This window comes from Schistocerca gregaria, chromosome 10 (assembly GCF_023897955.1).
Source record: "Schistocerca gregaria isolate iqSchGreg1 chromosome 10, iqSchGreg1.2, whole genome shotgun sequence".
Taxonomy (NCBI): domain Eukaryota; kingdom Metazoa; phylum Arthropoda; class Insecta; order Orthoptera; family Acrididae; genus Schistocerca; species Schistocerca gregaria.
The window spans coordinates 118,033,000-118,057,557 of NC_064929.1; the positions used below are offsets into that span (position 1 = coordinate 118,033,000).

At 45.8% G+C, this 24,558-nt stretch overlaps 1 protein-coding gene across 4 annotated transcripts in view; it reads right to left on the reverse strand.

Annotated features, from left to right (window-relative positions):
* Positions 1 to 24,558, reverse strand: part of LOC126293451 (uncharacterized) — a 693,872-nt gene that overhangs the window by 320,686 nt on the left and 348,628 nt on the right. For all 4 annotated transcript variants that reach the window (XM_049986686.1, XM_049986685.1, XM_049986684.1 and 1 more), the window contains exon 4: positions 21,325 to 21,394. In XM_049986686.1, the coding sequence (XP_049842643.1) occupies positions 21,325 to 21,394 (70 nt within the window). The remainder of the gene's footprint in view (positions 1 to 21,324; positions 21,395 to 24,558) is intronic.

The following is a 24,558-nucleotide window of genomic DNA, read 5'->3' on the forward strand; positions in this document are numbered from 1 at the left end:
CATTCCATTTTAAATCACTCCTAATGCCTACTCCCAAATAATTTATGGAATTAACTGCTTCCAGTTGCTGACCTGCTATTATGTAGCTAAATGATAAGGGATCTATCTTTCTATGTATTCGAAGCACATTACACTTGTCTACATTGAGATTCAGTTGCCATTCCCTGCACCATGCGTCAATTCGTTGCAGATCCTCCTGTATTTCAGTACAATTTTCCATTGTTACAACCTCTCGATATACCACAGCATCATCGGCAAAAAGCCTCAGTGAACTTCCGATGTTATCCACAAGGTCATTTATGTACATTGTTAATAGCAACGGTCCTACGACACTCCCCTGCGGCACACCTGAAATCACTCTTACTTCGGAAGACATCTCTCTATTGAGAATGACATGCTGCATTCTACTATCTAGGAACTCTTCAATCCAATCACACAATTGGTCTGATAGTCCATATGCTCCTACTTTGTTCATTAAACGACTGTGGGGAACTGTATCGAACGCCTTGCGGAAGTCAAGAAATACGGCATCTACCTGTGAACCCGTGTCAATGGCCCTCTGAGTCTCGTGGACGAATAGCGCGAGCTGGGTTTCACACGACCGTCTTTTTCGAAACCCATGCTGATTCCTACAGAGTAGATTTCTAGTCTCCAGAAAAGTCATTATACTCGAACATAATACGTGCTCCAAAATTCTACAACTGATTGACGTTAGTGATATAGGTCTATAGTTCTGAACATCTGTTCGACGTCCCTTCTTGTAAACGGGGATGACCTGAGCACTTTTCCAATCCTTTGGAATGCTACGCTCTTCTAGAGATCTACGGTACACCGCTGCAAGAAGTGTGTACCGCATGAGGCAGCTAAGATAGGACATCCAATATACACTGGCAGACAAAAAACTGACGCGCCCAGAAAGGTAGGAGGAACGAAATGAAATATCACTGGTTGGGATGTTATTACAGTGACTACAAAATTTACAATAAACTTGGCAGAATGAGACCACTTATCAGTAGACTGTTGCACGAACTCTGGCGTGTATGCGTCCACTGACTCCGTTAGGATGGATCTTAATGGGGCTTTGTCATCGCCACTGATTTAGTAGGGAAATGTGTCACAAAAGCGTTCTATACTCTTGTTGTTTTTCTTCGATAGATCGGTACTTTAAAACACTTAAGCAGTACAATAGATAAACAAAAATATTTAAAATGATACATTAAATGAGTGTAACATAAAATGAAGTAAAAACAAAAGCAAATAAAAAAAGTTAATACAGCGATTAATATGATGAGGTGAAGAATTAAAACTCACAAACTTAATTTTAGGCAGTCAGCTCAATAAAAACAATGATGGAAATCGTTTTAAAAAAGTGAAAAATAAGAGGATTGTACTCGCAGGATTTGAACCTACAACTTTCAGCACACCAGCCTAATCACTTAACAGGTACTCTACGGGGCTGCTTTGAAATCATTGCTAACTTCACGGCTACAGTAAATCACAAGTAATTCTGAAACTTTGCTTTGTCGACTTTTCATAATTGTGGCTCTCTTTGGTGAATGGTTGTAGGCTGTGTTACCTAGGACCCTAATATACACCACCGTAAAGATGGTTCGAAAAAATAGATTCAACACTGGAGACCTCTCTTGTTATCACCACACCTCAATATACACTGAAGCGCCAGAGAAACTTACAGGCATGCGTATTCAAATACAGAGATACAGAATATGGCGCTGCGGTCGGCAACGCCTATAACAAGACAAGTATCTGGCGCAGTTGTTAGATCCACAACTGCTGCTACATGGCAGGTTATCCAGATTTAAGCGAGACTGGACGTTGTGTTATAATCAGCGCACGAGCAATGGCACACAGCATCTCCGAGGTAGCGATCAAGTGGCCATTTTCCCGTACGACCATTTCACGAGTGTACCGTGAGTATCAGGAATCCGGCAAAACATCAAATCTGCGACTTCACTGCGGCCGGAAAAAGATCCTACAAGGACGGAACCAATGACGACTGAAGAGAATCGTTCAACGCGACAGAAGTGCAACCATTCCGCAAATTGCTGTAGATTTCAGTGCTGGGCAAGCGACAAATGTCAGCGTGCGAACCATTGAACAAAACATCACCGATATGGAGGTTCGGAGCCGAAGGCCCACTTGTGTACCCTTGACGACTGCACGACACAAAGCTTTACGCCTCGCCTGGGCTCATCAAGACCGACATTGGACTTTCGGTGACTGGAATCATGTTGCCTGGTCGGATAACTTCATGAATCCATGGACAATGCATTTCAGCAGGGGAGTGTTCAAGCTAGCGGAGGCTCTGTAATTGTGTGGGCCGTGTGAAGTTTGAGTGATGTGGGCTCCTGATGCGTCTATATACGACTCTGACAGATGACACGTACGTAAGCATTCTGTCTGATCACCATGTTAAAAAAAATGGCTCTGAGCGCTATGGTCATCAGTCCCCTAGAACTTACAACTACTTAATCCTAACTAACCTAAGGACATCACACACATCCATGCCCGAGGCCAGGATCCTGACCTGCGACAGTAGCGGCAGCGCAGTTCCAGACCGAAGCGCCTAGAACAGCTCGGTGACAGAGGCCGGCTGTGACGAAGAATTTCGTATTCGTCATACTTTGCAATGATGACTGTGATGGTAGTCTCAAAGCAAATATCGAGGGTCGTTCAATAAATAATGTCCCACTTTTTTTTCAGAAAACAGTTAATTGTTAAGAGTCAGAATTTAGAAACAGTATACATCAACATGTCTTGTCCCTGTCCTATTTTTCTACGTAGTCTCCAGCACGTTCTATCACCGTACGCCAACGTTGTGAAAGATCAAGTATTTCCTGCTGGTAAAAGCATGACTGACACTCTCGTCATCTTCAAAATGTGTTCCCCGTCGAGAATCATGAAAGATATGGAAGTCCGAGGGTGCCACGTTTTGACTGCAGGGTGGATGAGGCAGTGATGTCCAACCGTTTGGCGATGTCTTCTCGGGTTCTCAGACTTGTTTGTGGGCGTGTATTATCGTGTTGGAGCTAGATTTCTGCTGGATCCTTGTCCGATCGAACACGTCAGGAACGGTTCTCTATTCAGCGTCTTCACGTATGACTCTGAATTGATGGTTGCCCTCTTGGCATCACATCCACGAGAATGACGCCACACAATCCCAGAACACTGTCACCGCTGCTTTTCCGGCAGAGGGGTTTGTCTTGCATTTCTTCTTTTGTGGTGAATGAGTATGATGCTGCTCCGTGGACTGCCTTTTGGTTTCCGGTGCAAAGTGGTGCACCCAGCTTTCGTCCCCCGTAACGATCCGTGACACAAAGGCGTCTCCGTCGGTCTCAAAACGCTCCAACAATTCAGATGAAATGGCCTTTCTTTGTATATTGTGGTCCGCTGCGAGCATTCGTGGAACCCATCGTGAGTACCTCTTTGCATATCCGAGAGTATCGATCATTGCGTACGCACTTCCGATGCTAACCGACAACTGTGGACCAATTGTCGAGTTGTGATGCGCCAGTCGGTACGAATAATGGCATCCGCACGATTCAGCATGTCTGGAGCAGTGGCTGTGACAGGACGTCCCGAGCGTGGCTGATCGTGGAGTTCTGTTTCTGCTTTTCCTGAGGCTGTGACTTTCTTCATCGCCCAACTGTACCCCTATCAACTGCAGCATCGCCATACACTGTACAGACACGTTTACGGATGTGCATGGCGGTTTCTCTCCACGCAAGAATTTAATAACAGCACGCTGGTTGTAACGTGAGTCGTACGTAGAAGCCATTTTGACGCTGTACTACGGCTCTGCCATCTGGCAGAACTGTTCTAAACTTCACCGGCGCACAGAGCAAACATCAAAAGTGAAGCACCAAGAAGGACGTTTGTCTGTGCACCGGGTGATCAAAAAGTCAGTATAAATTTGAAAACTGAGTAAATCACGGAATAATGTAGATAGAGAGGTACAAATTGACACACATGCTGGGAATGACATGGTGTTTTATTAGAACAAAAAAAAAACAGAAGTTGAAAAAATATCCGACAGATGGAGCTTCATCTGATCAGAATAGCAATAATTAGCATAACAAAGTAAGACAAAGCAAGGATGATGTTCTTTACAGGAAATGCTCAATATGTCCACCGTCATTCCTAAACAATAGCTGTAGTCTAGCAATAATGTTGTGAACAGCACTGTAAAGCATGTTGTCTTTCAGCATCCCTATAGATGTCGGTCGATCACGATACACTTGCGACTTCAGGTAACCCCAAAGCCAATAATCGCCCGGACTGAGGTCTGGGGACCTGGGAGGCCAAGCATGACGAAAGTGGCGACTGAGCAAACGATCACCACCAAACGACGCGCGCAAGAGATCTTTCACGCGTCTAGCAGTATGGGGTGGTTCTAATAAAACCCCATGTCGTTCTAAGCATGTGTGTCAATTTTTACCTTTCTATCTACGTTATTCCGTGGTTTATTACGTTTTCAAATTTATACTGACTTTTTGATCACCCGGTATGTTAAAGGCTTTTTTAAAAAATGTCGGGCATTAGTTATTGAACGACCCTCGAACTTCACCATTTTACACCTTAAATGCACAAAAGCAATCAAAGCGACATGTAAACAATGGCCCTTACCCTAACTTTGGTCAAAGATTTTACCAAAGGGCTTTGAGACGTATTTATCGTTGACAATGAACACTATATTGCTGACGTCACTTAGACGTGCGCTCAACTCTGTAATTACCGTTGACCACGAGCTGTGCGCCAGCGACGTCAAAAACAGCCACAACCGCGCCTCTCGCCTTCCTAAGTCCATGGGACACTCTCTCATTCCACTCCCCATTTCTCTCTCTCTCTCTCTCTCTCTCTCTCTCTCTCTCTCTCTCTCTCTCTCTCTGTACCCAGGAGACTGCAGATGGGGCCAGACACAGACACTCCGCCGCCTCCCGGTCGATACGCAGCCAGTGGCTGAGTCTGCGGCCTGCCGGGATAACAACAGAGCCCGGCTGGCTGCTAAGTGATTACCACCCTTTGTGGCGACGGGCCTCCCATTTCCCGCCGCGGCCAATGACGGATAGAGACCGCTCCTTTCTGCTCCGCTGATTAAAATTGTTCTTCTGCAGATGCGCTCGTTATGACAACAGACGGCGCGTTCAGACAACTCTTGTTGCTTCATTTTCGTCCTCGCACTCTCGTGGGACACGCAGCGAGGTCCAGCCACTACACACGATGGAGCCTGTCCCGATAATGTCGTCCCATTCCACAACATAAATCCTTCAGTGAAGACAGACTCGCGTTTTACACTACTGGCCATTAAAATTGCTACACCACGAAGATGATGTGCGACAGGCGCGAAATTTAACAGACTGGAAGCAGATGCTGTGATATGCAAATGATTAGCATTTCACAGCATTCACATAAGACTGGCACCGGTGACGACACCTACAATGTGCTGACATCAGGAAAGTTTCCAACCGATTTCTCATACACAGGTGAAACGTTGCCAAGTCAAACGTTGTTGTGATGCCTCGTGTAAGGAGGAGAAATGCGTAATATCACGTTTCCGACTTGGTCGGATTGTAGCCTACCGCGATTGCGGTTTATCGTATCCCGACATTGTTGCTCGCGTTGGTCGAGATCCAATGACTGTGAGCAGAATATGGAATCGGTGGGTTCAGGAGGGTAATACGGAACGCCGTGCTGGATCCCAACGGCCTCGTATCACTAGCAGTCGAGATGACAGGCATCTTATCCGCATGGCTGTAACGGATCGTGCAACCACTTCTTGATCCCTAAGCCAATAGATGGGGACGTTTACAAGACAACAACCATCTGCACGAACAGTTCGACGACGATTGCAACAGCATTGACTATCAGCTCTGAGACCGTGGCCGCGGTTACCCTTGGCGCTGCATCACAGACAGGAGCGCCTGCGATGGTGTACTCAACGACGAACCTGGGTGCACGAATGGCAAAACATTATGTCTTCGGATGAATCCAGGTTCTGTTTACAGCATCACGATAGTAGCATCCGTGTCTGGCGACATCGCGGTGAACGCACATTGGAAGCGTGTATTCGTCACCGCCATACTGGCGTATCACCCGGCGTGATGGTATAGGGTGCCATTGGTTACACCTCTCGGTCACCTCTTGTTCGCATTGACGGACGGCACTTTGAACAGTGGACGTTACACTTCAGATGTGTTACGACCCGTGGCTCTACCCTTCATTCGATCCATGCCAAACCCTACATTTCAGCAGGATAATGCACGACCACATGTGATCAGGTCCTGTACGGGCGTTTCTGGATACAGAAAATGTTCGTCTGCTGCCCTGGCCAGCACATTCTCCAGATCTCTCACCAACTGAAAAGGTCTGGTCAGTGGTGGCCGAGCAACTGGCTCGTCACAATACGCCAGTCACTACTCTTGATGAACTGTGTTGAAGCTACAAGGGCAGCTGTACCTGTACACGCCATCCAAGCTCTGTTTGACTCCATGCCCAGGCGTATCAAGGCCGCTATTACGGCCTGAGGTGGTTGTGGGTAATGGTTTCCCAGGATCTATGCACCCAAATTGCGTGAAAACGTAAATACATGCCAGTTGTAGTAAATATATTTGTCCAATGAATACCTGTTTATCATCTGCATTTCTTCTTGGTGTAGCAATATATAAGTCATGGGATAGCGATATGCACACATACAGATTGCGGCACTACCGCATACGCAAGGTATAAAAGGGCAGTGCATTGGCAGAGCTGTCATTTGCACGCAGGTGATTCATGTGAAAAGATTCCCGACGCGGTTACGACAGCACGACGGAAATTAACAGACTTTAAACGCGGAATGGTAGTTGGTTCAAATGGCTCTGAGCACTATGGGACTTAACATCTGAGTTCATCAGTCCCCTAGAACTTACAACTTTTTAAACCTAACTAACCTAAGGACATCATCCGTGCTCGAGACAGGATTTGAACCTTCGACTGTAGCGGTCGCGCGTTTCCTGACTGTAGCGCCTAGAACCGCTCGGCCACATTCAGATACAGAGATATATAAACAGGTCGAATATAAGACAACAAGAGTCTAGCGCAGTTATTATATGGGTTACTGCTGCTACAATGGCAGGTTATCAAGATGGGAGTGAGTTTGAACGTGGTGTTAAAGCTGGCGCACAGCATCTGCGATGTAGCGACAAAGTGGGGATTTTCCCCTAAGCCCATTTTACGATTGTACCGTGAATATCAGGAATGCAGCAAAACATGAAATCTCCAACACCTCTGCGGCCGGAAAAGAATCCTGCAGGAATGGGACCAAACACAGCTGAAGAGAATCGTTAAACGTGACAGAATTGAAACGCTCCCGGATAGTGCTGAAAATTTCAATGCTGGGCCTTTAGCTAGTGTCAGCGTGCGAACCATTGAACAAAACATCATCTATATGGGCTTTCAGAGCCGTAGACCCAACTCGTGTACCCTTGGTGAGTGCTCAACACATAGCTTTACGCCTCGTCTGGGCGGATCAACATTGACAGTGGACTGTTGATGACTGGAAACATGTTGCCTGGTCGGAAGTCTTCTTTCAAATTGTATCGAGATGGACGTGTACGGGTATGGAGACAACCTCATGAATCCAAGGAACCTACCCGTCAGCACGGGACTATTGACGTTGGTGGAGGCTCTGTAATGGTGTGAGGCGTGTGCAGTTGGAGTCATATGGGATCCCTGATACTTCTAGATATGACTCTGACAGGTGACACGTACGTAAGCATCTGCCTGATCACCTGCATCCATTCATGTCCATTGTGCACTCCGACGGACTTGGGCAATTCCAGCAGGACAATGCGAGACACCGCACGTCCAGGATTGCTACAGAGTCCAGGAACACTCTTCCGCTTTTAAACACTACCGATCCCCACCAAACTCCCCAGACATCAACACTATTGAGCATATCCGGGATGCCTCGCAATGTGCTGTTCAGGAGAGATCTCCATTCGCTCTTAGTCTACCGATTTGTGAACAGCCCTGCAGGATTCATGGTGTCCTCTCCTGCACTACTTCAGACATTAGTCGAATGCACGCCACGTAGTGTCGCGGTACTTCTGCGTGGTCGCTGGGGCCCTACAAGACATGGCTCTTCAGTGTAGTAGCTATCGCAGCAGGATACGCGAGTTCGCGTTTTGCCGCCTCTTTTCACATTTCAGAAGCGAGAGGCACTTGACCGGCGCCGCTTCCCGACACCCTAGAAGCAGATAGCCAGTCGTTTCCTTGAATCGCAGCAGGAGTCCGCCGATGTGGTTTTGCGGGGCAGAGATTGCGGTCGCGACTTCCTCTGAGGTTTTGCGGCCAGCGCCGCTCCGTCGCTTCTGTTTTCCTGGCATGCTAGCCGCGAGACTGTGCGCCAGGAGCGGTGAAGGGTAGAGCTGGATCGCGTTATGGACAGAACACAATGTCAGCTCAGAGACTGGCAGGAGACAGCGAGCGTGTTAGTTTCGAGAAGGAAATTTTCACTCGGTAGCGGAATGTGCGCTGATATCGAATTTCGTGGCGGTGTGTACCGCACCGGGACTCCCAACCCGGCACCTCTGCCTTTCACGGGCGACTACTCTGCCATCTGAACTACCCGACCACGACTCGCGACCCATTCTCACAGCTTTGCTTCTGCCAGTCCCTCATCTCCTAGCTTTCAAACTCCACAGAAGTTCCGCTGCCTAGTTCGCAGAACTAGCATTACTGGAAGGTCCCGGGTTCGTCTCCCGGCTCGGCAGACAATTTTAATCTTCCAGGAAGTTTCACCTTACAAAATTGTAACATATTATTAATTTCAGTCGCAGTCGCGATTTAGTGTAGGCGTTTACGCCTTCAGAGCTTTGATACAGTCTAACAGTATAGCGCAATAGACGGTAACAAAATAGAAAAATATCTTAACTTGTAATCACCTTTTTTGAGACAACATAGCTTTATGGAGATAAACAGTGATTAATTGACTTATAATCAGTTATTCAAAATGACAGTCACAATCGCATTATTTGTTTTGCTGCCAACCGGTTTCAACCCGCAATGGGGTCATCTTCAGGGCAATTAACTCTGTAAAGTTATAATATTACTAAGTAATCGTGTACGTAATCTACAAGCAATTAGTCAAAGTTACAGAAATAAACATACACTCCTGGAAATTGAAATAAGAACACCGTGAATTCATTGTCCCAGGAACGGGAAACTTTATTGACACATTCCTGGGGTCAGATACATCACATGATCACACTGACACACTGATCACAGGCACATAGACACAGGCAACAGAGCATGCACAATGTCGGCACTAGTACGGTGTATATCCGCCTTTCGCAGCAATGCAGGCTGCTATTCTCCCATGGAGACGATCGTAGAGATGCTGGATGTAGTCCTGTGGAACGGCTTGCCATGCCATTTCCACCTGGCGCCTCAGTTGGACCAGCGTTCGTGTTGGAGGTGCAGACCGCGTGAGACGACGCTTCATCCAGTCCCAAACATGCTCAATGGGGGACAGATCCGGAGATCTTGCTGGTCAGGGTAGTTGACTTACACCTTCTAGAGCACGTTGGGTGGCACGGGTTACATGCGGACGTGCATTGTCCTGTTGGAACAGCAAGTTCCCTTGCCGGTCTAGGAATGGTAGAACGATGGGTTCGATGACGGTTTGGATGTACTGTGCACTATTCAGTGTCCCCTCGACGATCACCAGAGGTGTACGGCCAGTGTAGGAGATCGCTCCCCACACCATGATGCCGGCTGTTGGCCCTGTGTGCCTCGGTCGTATGCAGTCCTGATTGTGGCGCTCACCTGCACGGCGCCAAACACGCATACGACCATCATTGGTACCAAGGCAGAAGCGACTCTCATCGCTGAAGACGACACGTCTCCATTCGTCCCTCCATTCACGCCTGTCGCGACACCACTGGAGGTGGGCTGCACGATGTTGGGGCGTGAGCGGAAGACAGGCTAGCGGTGTGCGGAACCGTAGCCCAGCTTCATGGAGGCGGTTGCGAATGGTCCTCGCCGATACCCCAGGAGCAACAGTGTCCCTAATTTGCACGGAAGTGGCGGTGTGGTCCCCTACGGCACTGCGTAGAATCCTACGGTCTTGGCGTGCATCCGTGCGTCGCTGCGGTCCGGTCCCAGGTCGACGGGCACGTGCACCTTCCACCGACCACTGGCGACAACATCGATGTACTGTGGAGACCCCACGCCCCACGTGTTGAGAAGTTCAGCGGTACGTCCACCAGGCCTCCCGCATGCCCACTATACGCCCTCGCTCAAATTCCGTCAACTGCACATACGGTTCACGTCCACGCTGTCGCTGCATGCTACCAGTGTTAAAGACTGCGATGGAGCACCGTATGCCACGGCAAACTGGCTGACACTGACGGCGGCGGTGCACAAATGCTGCGCAGCTAGCGCCATTCGACGGCCAACACCGCGGTTCCTGGTGTGTCCGCTGTGCTGTGCGTGTGATCATTACTTGTACAGCCCTCTCGCAGTGTCCGGAGCAAGTATGGTGGGTCTGACACACCGGTGTCAATGTGTTCTTTTTTCCATTTCCAGGAGTGTATTTTAATAGCCATTTGGTCGCTCGCTGAAGCCGTCACCCTATGCATGGTTGGTAACTATGCATGGTTGGTTCTCTGCATGTGCTTAAATAACGGAGAACAACACGTTGGCAGAGAACCAACCATGCATAGTAACCAACCGTGCACAGCCAGGGTGACGGCTCCAGCGAGCGACCAAATGGCTATAAAAATATGTTTATTTACGTAACTTTGACTAATTGCTTGTAGATTACGTACATGATTACTTACTAATATTATAACTTTACAGTGTAAATTAGGGCAACGGCCTTGCCGCAGTGGATACACCGGTTCCCGTGAGATCACCGAAGTTAAGCTGTGTCGGGCGTGGCCGACGCTTGGATGGGTGACCATCCAGCCGCCATGCGCTGTTGCAATTTTTCGGGGTGCACTCGGCCTCGTGATGCCAATTGAGGATCTACGCGACCGAATAGTAGCGGCTCCGGTCAAAGAAAACTATTATAACGACCGGGAGAGCGATGTGCTGACCACACGCCCCTCCTATCCGCATCCTCCTCTGAGGATGACGCGGCGGTCGGATGGTCCCGATGGGCCACTTGTGGCCTGAAGACGGAGTGCTTACAGTGTAAATTGCCCTGAAGATGACCCCATCGTGGGTTGAAACCGCCTGGCAGCGAAATAAATTATGCGATTGTGACTGTCATTTTGAATAATTGATTGTAATCACCTATATTAGATGGAACATGACATACTGCCAACTATGGATGAAGGGCAACAGGCAGATCCTATACATCTAGATTTGACACGGCGTCCCCATTGCAGGCATAAGGAATACGTTCACAGATGTGTGAGTGCTTCGAAGACTTCTTAAATAATAGAAGCCAGGATGTTGTCCTGGACGGCGAGTGTTTATCAGAGACACGGGCATCGTTAGGAGTGCCCCAGGGAAGTGTGATAGGACCGCTGTTATTTTCTATGTACATAAATGATTTGGCGGATAGGGTAGGCAGCAATCTGCGGTTGTTTGCTGATGATGGCGTGCTATACGGTAAAGTGTCTGAGTTGGCTGGCTGTACAAAGATGCAAGACGGCTTACACAAAATTTCTTATTGGTGTGATGAGTGGCACCTAGCTCTTTATGTATGAAAATGTAAGATAATGCGGATGAGTAGGAAGAAAAAACCTGTAATGTTCGGATACAGTATTACTCCAGTCCAGCTCGACAAAGTCAAGTCGTTTAAACATCTGGACGTAACGTTGCAAAGCGATATGAGGTGGAACGAGCATGTGAGAACTGTTGTAGGGAAGGTGAACGGTCGGCTTCCGTTTGCTGCGAGTATTTTAGGAAAGATTGGTTCATCTCTAAAGGAGATCGTATACAGGACCTAATCTTGAGTACTGCTAAAGTGTTTGGGATCCACACCAGACGCAATTAAAGGAAGACATCGAAGCAGTTTAGAGCCGGGCTGCTAGATTTGTTACCAGTAGGTTTAAACAACACGTGTTACTGAGATGCGTCAGGAACTCAAATGGGAATGGATGGCGGGAAGTCGCCATTTTTTTTTTTTTTTTTCGAAAAACGCTACTGACGCAATTTAGAGAACCGGCATTTGAACCTGACTGCCGAACGATTCTACTGTCGCCAACACACATTTCGCGTAAGGACAACGAAGATAAGATACGAGAATTTTGGCTCGTACGGAGACATATAGACAGTCGTTTTTCTCTCGCTCTGTTTGCGAGTGGAACAGGAAAGAAATAACTATTAGTGGTGCTAAGTACTAGATCAAGAACTGAAGTAAATAATCAGTTATAAATTTGTAATAGGTTAACTTTTCATAGTTGGGGTCCACAGTCATGTAGAATTCTTTCAAGGACATCATATTCGCCGTTGACTGTATGAATTATTTGTTTCAAATCGCATTTTTTGGGTTTTGGGGCATTTCAAAGTGGTAATTCCACAGATTGTTACTGTTTTTCTGCTGTGGGAAGGTCAATTTTTCACGATGACATCTATATATGTCGGAGAATTTCAAAGTCTGACATGTGCTGAAGCAAAATGTTTCGCAATACCACTTGAAAATGGCTCAAAGCTCGAAATTGCACTTGTGAAATAAATAATTTCTACAGTTAACGGCGAATATGATGTCCTATAAAAATTTTGCAATAGTTGCTGCATCTATTCACAAACGTCATGTCTGTCCTTACAGGTTAAAATGCGCTGTATAGCTGGCCGGAGTGGCTTAGCGGTTCTAGCCGCTTCAGTCTGGAACCGCGCGACCACTACGGTAGCAGGTTCGAATCCTGCCTCGGCCATGGATGTGTGTAATGTCCTTAGGTTAGTTACGTTTAAGTAGTTCTAGGTTCTAGGGGACTGATGACCTCAGAAGTTAAGTCCCATAGTGCTCAGACCATTTTTACGCTGTATTTTTGCGTGTATATATTAATCGAAATCCGAAATAAAAAAAACGTTGACCGAAGGTCCCAAGGCAGAAACTAACAGGCAATATGCCAACAAGCCTCTACCACTTTGTAAAATCTGAACTCCAAGAAGCATGTTACTGAGATCGTAAAGCAGCTAATTCGACCAAGTTCCCCCTTTCACATACTCCCTTCCACACACTCCTGACAACGTCATCTTAGTCACAATCTGATTTAGGTTGACAAACGCAAAATAGTTACCGAACTGCCGCCCCGAGTGGAAGTATCAGAAAAATGGAAGGTCAATTTTTCACGATGACATCTATATATGTCGTAGAATTTCAAAGTCTGACATGTGCTGAAGCAAAATGTTTCGCAATACCACTTGAAAATGACTCAAAGCTCGAAATTGACAGTTAACGGCGAATATAATGTCCTTTAAAAATTTTGCAATAGTTGCTGCATCTATCCACAAACGTCATGTCTGTCCTTACAGGTTAAAATGCGCTGTATAGCCGGCCGGAGTGGCTTAGCGGTTCTAGGCCCTTCAGTCTGGAACCGCGCGACCACTACGGTCGCAGGTTCGAATCCTGCCTCGGGAATGGCTGTGTGTGATGTCCTTAGGTTAGTTAGGTTTAAGTAGTTCTAAGTTCTAGGGGACTGATGACCTCAGAAGTTAAGTCCCATAGTGCTCAGAGCCAGTTTTACGCTGTATTTTTGCGTGTATATATTAATCGAAATCCGAAATAAAAAAACGTCGACCGAAGGTCCCAAGGCAGAAACTAACAGGCAATATGCCAACAAGCCTCTACCACTTTGTAAAATCTGAACTCCAAGAAGCATGTTACTGAGATCGAAAAGCAGCTAATTCGACCAAGTTCCCCCTTTCACATACTCCCTTCCACACACTCCTGACAACGTCATCTTAGTCACAATCTGATTTAGGTTGACAAACGCAAAATAGTTACCGAACTGCCGCCCCGAGTGGAAGTATCAGAAAAAAATGGAGAAAGACTAGTGCTCGGTGGGTTCCGAGAAAGTAGATGGATGCTCACAAAGGAACACGAAAAACAGCGTCAGCGAACTTCTGGAACAGATCGAGAATTCTGAGCAAGAGCTACTTGCAAGAATTTTGACGGGGGATGAAAACCAGTCGCATCACTCTGAAACGGAGGCGAAACGACAATCGGTGGAATCGAATCGCGTAAATTCATCGAAGAAGAAGGAAATCAAAGCTGCGGCTACAGCAGGAGAGGTGATGTTTACGGTGTTTCTTGATTCATAAGGGCTGTAGATTTTGGACACCACGCCACATGGAACCACTACCAAATTAGACGCTTATGTGGAAACCCATACAAGAATTCACACTCGAATGTGCAGCGTTCAGCAATATCGGTAAAAACACGATATTTTGATGTTGCATGGCGGAGAACGCATAGCTCGGGTAGACAACACTGAAACAGCCACAGAACAGTCCGTATCTGACAGCGCGTTATTTCCACCTCATCGCGAAACAGAAGGAATCACTTCGTGGAACGAGATTTGAAGGTGATGACCGCCTTGTGGAGGTTGCGAAAGAGTGGCTGAAACGTGCTGGTCCTCACTTCAACCAATTCCATTGTGGCTAAGGGGCGAAGATTACATGGAAACGTTACATTTTATTTCTCAACGTACTGGTAAAAATATCAAAGGTATGAAAAATAAATTGGTTTCAAAAAGGGGGATTTCTTTCGGAGTTACTCTCGTAATAACTGTGACATTACCAGCCTTGAAAGTTATCGCTTCTCAAAACACACTACTAAAATAATTACATTCGCCTTCAAAGTATTCTCCATGAGTCGCTTTACTATTATAAACGTCCCCATATAACTGAAAAAACTTACTAGTGATGAATCCCCTCGGCAAAACGTTCTCTCTTTTCTTGCCGAGCCAAATTAGAGTAAAACTTCAAAGTCTTTTATTATCACCTTCATGGTCTCCATCAGGAATAATTCACTGTCGCTTCTGCTACTGTGATGGCTTTCTTAATTACGAATAATCGATCTGCGAGAGGTCGACCTACGTCATCGCTACGTCATGCTGTCATATGTCATGTTCTTCCCACCCCTTCTAACAGCCCTACCACAACAAAGGTCAAAAATTAATTATGATTGTAGTGTTGCTCACGCTGCTAAATATTGCATTTTCGGGCAACAACAAAGTTATATTATGTGGCAGGTGTCGTTAGAGCACAGTTAATAGTCATTTCTTGAAATAATGGATAAACTAGGCTGGTCTCGTTGTGAACTCATGGCTCAATCGTCGAAAATCTAGGTAGTGATGATTCCAAGCTCGGATGACAAGAGGCCTAGGTGTTATTCTGCGATATTCAAAAGTTTTATAGATGTGTTTCATAAACCATTCTTGAAGATTAAACGTTTGCAAGTTAGGACAATGGTGATGTAAAAAAGTAATCAGCAGTCTGAATTTAAGTTACACTTCTTTTTTATTACTTTTGTTGCAATATCACGTAACTCGTTCCAAAGCATCACTTCACAATATAAAACATACCTGAAAATATCTTCCTCACTGTTAAAGTTCATATTTCATAAACTGTCTACAATTTGCCCCTTTTTAACATGACGACCAAAGCTTGACTCTCTAATAACCGCTTACACATTCCAAAATCAGAGTTACAAGTACGTCAAAGATCATAGTGACAAAAGAAAGAATACACATAAGAATAATATCATTGCAATATAAACATATCGATGTATCGAAGTACCTCTACATTAATGAAATCAAATCTGAATGTTGTCACAGAAATATGTTAACTACCGGGTGATCACAAAGTCAGTATAAATTTGAAAACTTAATAAACCACGGAATAATGTAGATAGAGAGGTAAAAATTGACACACATGCTTGGAATGACATGGGGTTTTATTAGAACCTCCCCATATTGCTAGACGCGTGAAAGATCTCTTGCGCGCGTCGTTTGGTGATGATCGTGTGCTCAGCCGCCACTTTCGTCGTGCTTGGCCTCCCAGGTTCCCAGACCTCAGTCCGTGAGATTATTGGCTTTGGGGTTTACCTGAAGTCGCAAGTGTATCGTGATCGACCGACATCTCTAGGGATGCCGAAAGACAACATCCGACGCCAATGCCTCACCATAACTCCGGACATGCCTTACAGTGCTGTTCACAATATTATTCCTCGACTACAGCTATTGTTGAGGAATGACGGTGGACATATTGAGCATTTCCTGTAAAGAACATCATCCTTGCTTTGTCTTACTTTGTTATGCTAATTATTGCTATTCTGATCAGATGAAGCGCCATCTGTCGGATATTTTTTCAACTTTTGTATTTTTTTTCTTTTTTTTTTTTGTTCTAATGAAACCCCACGTCATTACAAGCATGTGTGTCAATTTGTACTTCTCTATCTACATTATTCCGTGATTTTGAAGGCCCAAGTATTTTTCCATGTTTACTTGTTTCCTCTTATACACAAAGATTGTCCAGGCTCCAATGTTTTATTACTCACTGTAGCGCGTTTCCTTCTTTACGGGTGTCGGCAAGATGTCTTTTAAGTACCATCGTTAGAGTGTGATGTAATGAGGACTATGATGGATATGACGAACAGTAGACATATCGCGATGCCTACAAATTCTGTGTGTGACTGATCAGAAAAAATGCTCTTTGAGGACTTTCATCTTCGACACGAGTGGCAGAAAGCCAGAGTACAGATAATTACCCCCGGTGAGGCGCAGCGCACGCCGTGAAATCAATGCCGGCGCGAAGCGAGCGCTGCAAACGATCATGCGCTCGGCTTCACAATTACTGCACTCTCTAGCAGGTCCCAACTACATAGCGCTCACCGTAATGAGGGGGGCGCCTGGCAAGCGGGCAACCCGTGGAGCACGACGGCGTGGCGGGTCAGTCGAGCGGCACCGCTGCAGGCGCCACCTGCTCCTTTACAGGCAACCGCACAACAGGCTCCGTAACTCTTTTCTACAAAGTCACTCTGGCGTACGGGCAAATGCTGGCCCGGGTTTTAGGGTGGTTTATCCCGGTCCTACAGTAAAGAACGGAACTGTATCCAATAATACGCTGCAAATAAATTCCTATTTGCGAGATATAAAAAGGCCCTCTCGATAGCATAAACTTTCATCAACTATGTGGTATTGATCCATGAATATCAAGAGCTCAGATGGAAACCCAGTTCTAAGCAAAGAAGGCAAAGCACAAAGGTGGAAGGAGTATATAGAAGGTCTACACAAGGGCGATGTACCTGAGGACAATATTATGGAAATGGAAGAGGATGTAGATGAAGATGAAATGGGAGATACGAGACTGCGTGAAGCGTTTGACAGAAACTGAAAGACCTGAGTCGAAACAACGCCCCCGGAGTAGACAACATTCCTTTAGAACTACTGACAGTCATGACAAAACTCTACCATCTGGTGAGCAAGATGTATGAGACTGCCGAAATACCCTCAGACTTCAAGAAGAATATAATAATTCCAATCCCAAAGAAAGAAGGTGTAGACATGTGAAAATTACAGAACTATCAGTTTAATAAGTCACAGCTGCAAAATACTACCACGAGTTCTTTACAGACGAATGGAATAACTGAAAGAAGTCTACCTCGGGCAAGAACAGTTTGCATTCCGTAGAAATGTTGGAACACGCGAAGCAATACTGACCCTACGACTTATCTTAGAAGAACGATTAAGGAAAGGCAAACCTACTTTTCTAGCATTTGTAGACTTAGAGAAAGCCTTTGACACGGTTGACTGGAATATTCTCTTTCAAATTCTAAAATGGCAGGGGTAAAATACAGGCAGCGAAAGGCTATTTACAATTTGTACAGAAACCAGATGGCAGTTATAAGAGTCGAGGGACATGAAAGAGAAGCAGTGGTTGGGAAGGGAATGAGACAGGGTTGTAGCCTCTCCCCGATGTTATTCAATCTGTATATGGAGCAAGCAGTAAAGGAAACAAAAGAAAAATTCTGAGTAGGTATTAAAATCCATGGAGAAGAAATAAAAACTTTGAGGTTCGCCGATGACATTGTAATTCTGTCGGAGACAGCAAAGGACTTGGAAGAGCAGTTGAACGGAATGGACAGTGTCTTGAAAGGAGGAGATAAGATGAACATCAACAAAAGCAAAACGAGGATAATGGAATGTAGTCGAATTAAATCGGGTGATGCTGAGGGAATTACATTACGAAATGACACACTTAAAGTAGTAAAGGAGTTTGGTATTTGGGGAGCAAAATAACTGATGGTGGTCGCAGTAGAGAGGATATAAAATGTAGACTGGCAATGGCAAGGAAAGCGTTTCTGAACAAGAGGAATTTGTTAACGTCGAGTACAGATTTAGATGTCAGGAAGTCATTTCTGAAAGTATTTGTATGGAGTGTAGCCATGTATGGAAGTGAAACATGGACGATAAATAGTTTAGACAAGAAGAGAATAGAAGCTTTCGAAATGTGGTGCTACAGAGGAATGCTGAAGATTAGATGGGTAGTAGGTATTGAATAGAATAGGAGAAGAGGAGTTTGTGCCACAACTTGACAAGAAAAAGGGACCGGTTGGTAGGGCATGTTCTGAGGCATCAAGGGATCACAAATTTAGCATTGGAGGGCAGCGGGGAGGGTAAAAATTGTATAGGGAGACCAAGAGATGAATACACTAAGCAGATTCAGAAGGATGTAGGTTGCAGTAAGTAATGGGAGATGAAAAAGCTTGCACAGGATAGAGTAGCATGAAGAGCTGCATCAAACCAGTCTCAGGACTCAAGACAACAACAAAATGGGGTATTCAAAATGTCTCTCCTCAGTGCCGTATGATTGTTCGCCTGCCTGGGTTACTTCCCTTCAAGTGGACTCTCCCAACATTCCACTGTTTCGTTTATCTCAGCCAGCGTCAGTAGCATCGTTGGTGTGTGTCGTTATGTGTTGACGTGAACGTTTACGTTTAGTTCCTTTGTTTCGTTTTTGTCACTGTTAAAATGCTAACCATTGAAGAACATGTGTTTTTAGTCGAACAAGTGTTCAAAGCTGCGGTAAATACAGAGTTTCAGTTCGTCAAACATTTAATTCAGTTTTCCCGGAGACGACACTCCCACATCGCGATACTGTGCGAGATTTGACTAACAGTTTTCGAAGTACGGGTTCAGTGACAGATGCACCGAGAAGTGGTCATCCTAGCGTTTTGTCTGAGGATAAACTACGAGCTCGAACAAGTCAGTAAGAAAACTCGCCGACGAAATCGATATTAGTGTCGAAACAGCCCACACAGCTCTAAGAGAAAAATTAGAACTTTTCCCATACAAAGTGAAAATCGCGCAAGAACTGAAAAATACTGATCATGGCAAGAGACTGCATTATTGTCAATGGTTCAAAAATTTCGTTCAACAAAATGGAAAGGATATTCTAAATGAAGCGGTTTTCACTGATGAGGCATGGTTTCATTTATCCGGGTACACGAAATCGCAAAATTCTCGTATGTGGAGTATTTCAAATCCATTGTGCATTCATGAGCAACAACTTTATTCTGTGAGTCTGGATTGCAATATATAGGGAGTCGCAATATTTACGCTGTGAAAAGAAGTTTACGACGAAAAAGTTCGATCGAGTGACAAAAGTACGGTAGTCCACCACAAAAAAGAGTGAGAAACATGGTGAACAGTGTGTGGGTGGCGTGAACACAAAGACGTGAATATACTGCAGTGATAAAAGTGGTAGTGCGACCTTCAGACCAGATGTGAGGAAACGCAGACCAGCAAATCATCCCACTGATGATGCCTTAGAACAGGAACGGTTATGGGATAAATGAAGTAACCAGCAGCAGGAAAAGGCAGTTTGATTTGCAAAACAACTATTTACATGCATCCTGCGGAGGATGGCCACACAAACAAAGTTGTCATCCACAAAATACTTGAAAATGACCTAAGGCCTGGATCGGACATGAAATAAAGAGAATGGCAGCCGAAGGCATCACGAAATCATTCAAAAAATTATATATTAATGATGTTTAGGTTAGGGTTGTCTGTATGGAACTGTTGTGTACATAGTTCCGCGTAGTCAGCGCGTACAAAACTTGCCCACTAGAGCGCGCCCCGCGAAGCACAACAGCGCAGGTGCAGCGCTCGTCCGTCTCTGCACTACGAGATGGCGCTGCCTTAGAGACGGACCAAATTCTGCTTTCGCCGATCCGCGTATTAATATGTAACGCAGCCAATGGTATTGCTGCTAACGTAGAACCTTTTCTCCTCGCGGATCACACTCGCGCAGTGATACCTGAACGCTCGAGGTTTTATAAAAAGTGTATAGACCTCCGATCAGTCAGTCTGCGTTAGTCTGTATGAGTATGCATTTATCCGCACCTGTCTGCACCAGTCTACATTTGTCTGTACCAGTCTATAGTCAAGTTTCAGTCTGCGCCTAATAAGAGTACCATATTCCTGTACATAGCCATGAAGATAAATGTATAGACACTATGTCAAGTATCAGAGATATGTGGGAATACGATTAGCGTACCAATACCAAAGGAACTTCAGATTGTCAATTGTAAATAGTATTCAAAACCAAGTTAAGTAAGGTTTATGATTGCTATTATTTTAATAAATATGTGTGAAAATTGATCAAGTTCTGTTTGAAGTTGGTCAGCGTCAATGTGCTACTCTAAGCGTGCAAGTGGCATTTCTATCATCTGACCTAACGGCAGAAGATAAACACGCCTCGATAAGACCACGAGACATATTGTTGACACTCGCCTACTTCGTTAGAGCGACAGGTCAAATAATCTGATGGTGTGTGTACCGAAGGTCTTACAGTACGCACACCACAGGAACTGAACAAATGCAGTATTTGTTTCCCCAGACGCCTTGCGGCTTAGTTTATTAAGGCATCGCCAGTGGCTACGTGTGCTGGTATTGCTATAGAAGTGCTCTCGCTGCACTACTATTGCTATACAAGTGCCATTGCTGCACTACTGGCGAAGCTGTTACTCTGCCTGCACCACCGAAGACAATCCTCAGCACAGGGCAGACACTGCACACAGACTCTGCTCCCATGTTACCTCAACACAGCCGAAGTCGTGCAAGGGTGTACGGGCAGTTTTCTAACGCAGGAAACCATTGAAAATCGGCGCACAATCCGCAACACATCTTTAAGTTTGAAGCAAGAATAAACGACCGAGGTACGAAGATGGTTTTTCACTAACAGCTACACAAAATGGCACTTCCACGGATAGAATATGGTGCTGATCCCGGAATGTCAACATTTACAGCGGCGGATCAAGTCGAACAGATGAGAGCAGTAGCAAGCTAGCCAGGTACTCACCTCCGGCAGCGTCGACGACGCGGACGTAGACCAGCCGTCCCCGGCCGCGCGCAGCCCGTTGAGGCAGCCCCTGCAACAAACAGGGCTAGCTGAACTCTTACCACACAACAGTCAGCAACCAGAGCTACCAAAACACCTGGCAAGAAGGCACTCAACATCACAAACTCCCCACCAACCCCGTGTGAGCTACGTAACACGTTCAGAGCGGACCGAGTTAAACCCTACGTTTGTGGCGTCTCTCTTATCCCCAATTAGAAACCTGTGAGAAAAACTATCATTACAGCTTGTGAAGGCACAGAAGAGACAGTACTGAAAAATAATTCCTCCACAATTTTTATCCTGTTCTCAATACTTGTATACAATGAAGCGATAAAGAAAATGGTATAGGCATGCTTATTCAAATACAGAGATATGTGAACAGGCAGAATACGGCGCTGCGGTCGGCAACTCCTATGCAGGGTGTTACAAAAAGGTACGGCCAAACTTTCAGGAAACATTCCTCACACACAAAGAAAGAAAAAATGTTACGTGGACATGTGTCCGGAAACGCTTAATTTCCATGTTACAGCTCACTTTAGTTTCTTCCACCTACGGTCATGGAGCACGTTGTCATGATTTCATACGGGATACTCTACCTGTGCTGCTAGAACATGAGCCTTTACAAGTACGACACAACATGTGGTTCATGCACAATGGAGCTCCTGCACATTTCAGTCGAAGTGTTCGTACGCTTCTCAACAAGAGATTCGGCGACCGATGGATTGGTAGAGGCGGACCAATTCCGTGGCCTCCACGCTCTCCTGACCTCAACCCTCTTGACTTTCATTTATGGGGGCATTTGAAAGCTCTTGTCTACTCAACCCCGATACCAAATGTTGAGACTCTTCGTGCTCGTATTGTGGACGGCTATGATACAATACGCCATTCTCCAGGGCTGCATCATCGCATCAGGGATTCCATGCGACGGAATCTGTTGTTGAGAAGCGTACGAACACTTCGACTGAAATGTGCAGGAGCTCCATTGTGCATGAACCACATGTTGTGTCGTACTTGTAAAGGCTCATGTTCTAGCAGCACAGGTAGAGTATCCCGTATGAAATCATGACAACGTGCTCCATGAGCGTAGGTGGAAGAAACGAAAATGAGCTGTAACATGGAAATTAAGCGTTTCCTGACACATGTCCACATAACATCTCTTCTTTATTTGTGTGTGAGTAATGTTTCCTGAAAGTTTGACCGTACCTTTATGTAACACCCTGTATAAGACAACAAGTGCTTGGCGCAGTTGTTCGATCGGTCACTGCTGCTGCAATGGCCGGTTATCAAGATTGAAGTGAGTTGGAACGTGGTGTTGAAGTCGGCGCACGAGCGATGGGACACAGCATCTCCGACGTAACGATGAATTGGGAATTTTCCCGTACGACCATTTCACGAGTGTACCGTGGATATCAGGAATCCGGCACAACATCAAATCTCCGACATTGCTGCGGCCGGGAAAAGATCCTGCAGGAACGGGACCAACGACGACTGAAGAGAATCGTTCAGTTTAAATGCGAACATTTTAGGTTAGGCTTTACCGTGACTGTTATTGACATTAAATGAAACAACAAGTTTACTGTTACCAGTCACCTTTTTTATTGTTTCCACGACGCCACCTTTTTTTATTGTTTCCACGACGCGTTTCAAAGGTTTAAACCTCCATTATAGGGTGGATTAACATTAGTTAGTATGACATTTGTGTGTGTGTGTGTGTGTGTGTGTGTGTGTGTGTGTGTGTGTGTGTGTTGTGTTACGCTTTTATAAGGAACTCTTGTGGCACTGGCAGTATACATGTGATGTGTTACGACAGCGAAAGGAACCTGTGACCACTGGAGGCAGTGCCACAAGTTCATGCAAAACATCATAACACAAAGCGCACACACAAATGTCATACTAACGAATGTTAATCCACCCGGTGATGGAGGTTTAAACCTTTGAAACGCGTCGTGGAAATAATAAAAACGGTGACTCGTAACAGTAAACTTGTTGTTTCATTTAAAGAATCGTTCAGTGTGACTGAAGTGTACCCCTTCCGCAAATTGCTGCACATTTCAATGCTGGGATATCAACAGCTTGCGAACCATTCAACGAAACACCATCGATATGGACTTTCGGAGCCGAAGGCCCACTCGTGTACCCTTGATGACTGCACGACACAAAGCTTTACGCATAATTTGGGCCCGTCAACACCGACATCGGACTGTTGATGCCTGGAAACTTGTTGCGTGGTCAGACGAGTCTCCTTTCAAATTGTATCGAGCGGACGGACGTGTACGGGTATGGAGACCACCTCATGAAACCACGGATCCTGCATGTCAGTGTGGGACTGTTCAAACTGATGGAGGTTCTGTAATGGTGCGGGGTGTGTTCAGTTGGAGTCATATGGGATCCCTGATACGTCTAGATACGATTCTGACAGGTGACACGTACGTAGGCATCGTGTCTGACCATCTCCATCCATTCAAGTCCATTGTGCATTCCGACGGACTTGGGAAATTCCAGCAGGACAATGCGACACCCCTCACGTCCAGAATTGCTACAGGCTGGGTCCAGGAAACCTCCGCAGACATGAATACTATTTAGCATATATGGGATGCCTTGCAATGTACTGAACGAGGTAGCGGAGCGGTTTGTGCACTGGACTCGCATTCGGGAGGGCGACGGTTCAAACCCGCGTCCGGCCATCCTGATTTAGGTTTTGCGTGATTTCCCTAAATCGCTTCAGGCTCCTTTTGAAAGGGCACGGCCGACTTCCATCCCCATCCTTCGCTAATCCAATGAGACCGATGACCTCGCTGTTTGGTGTCTTCGACAAACCAACCTAACCCAACCGCCGCCCCCTTGCAATGTGTTGTTCAGAAGAGATCTCCACCCTCTCGTACTCTGACGGATTTACGGACAGCCCTGCAGGTTTCATGGTGTCGTCTCCCTCCAGCACTAGTTCAGACACGTCGTGTTGCAGCACTTCTGCGTGCTCGCGGGGGGCCTATAAGATATTAGACAGGTGTACCGGTTTCTTTGGCTCTTCATAGTATAAGCGATGGATATTATTAGGTCGACTCTCACGCTTCGCTGATGCAAGTAGAGACCGTCTGCCGCTAGGGAGCTCCGTATTGTAGCGAGTAACTTGCCTGTGTGCTACGAAACTATTATCGTTAAGTCAGATTCAGTGTGTGCTGTAGTACAGTTTTGAAC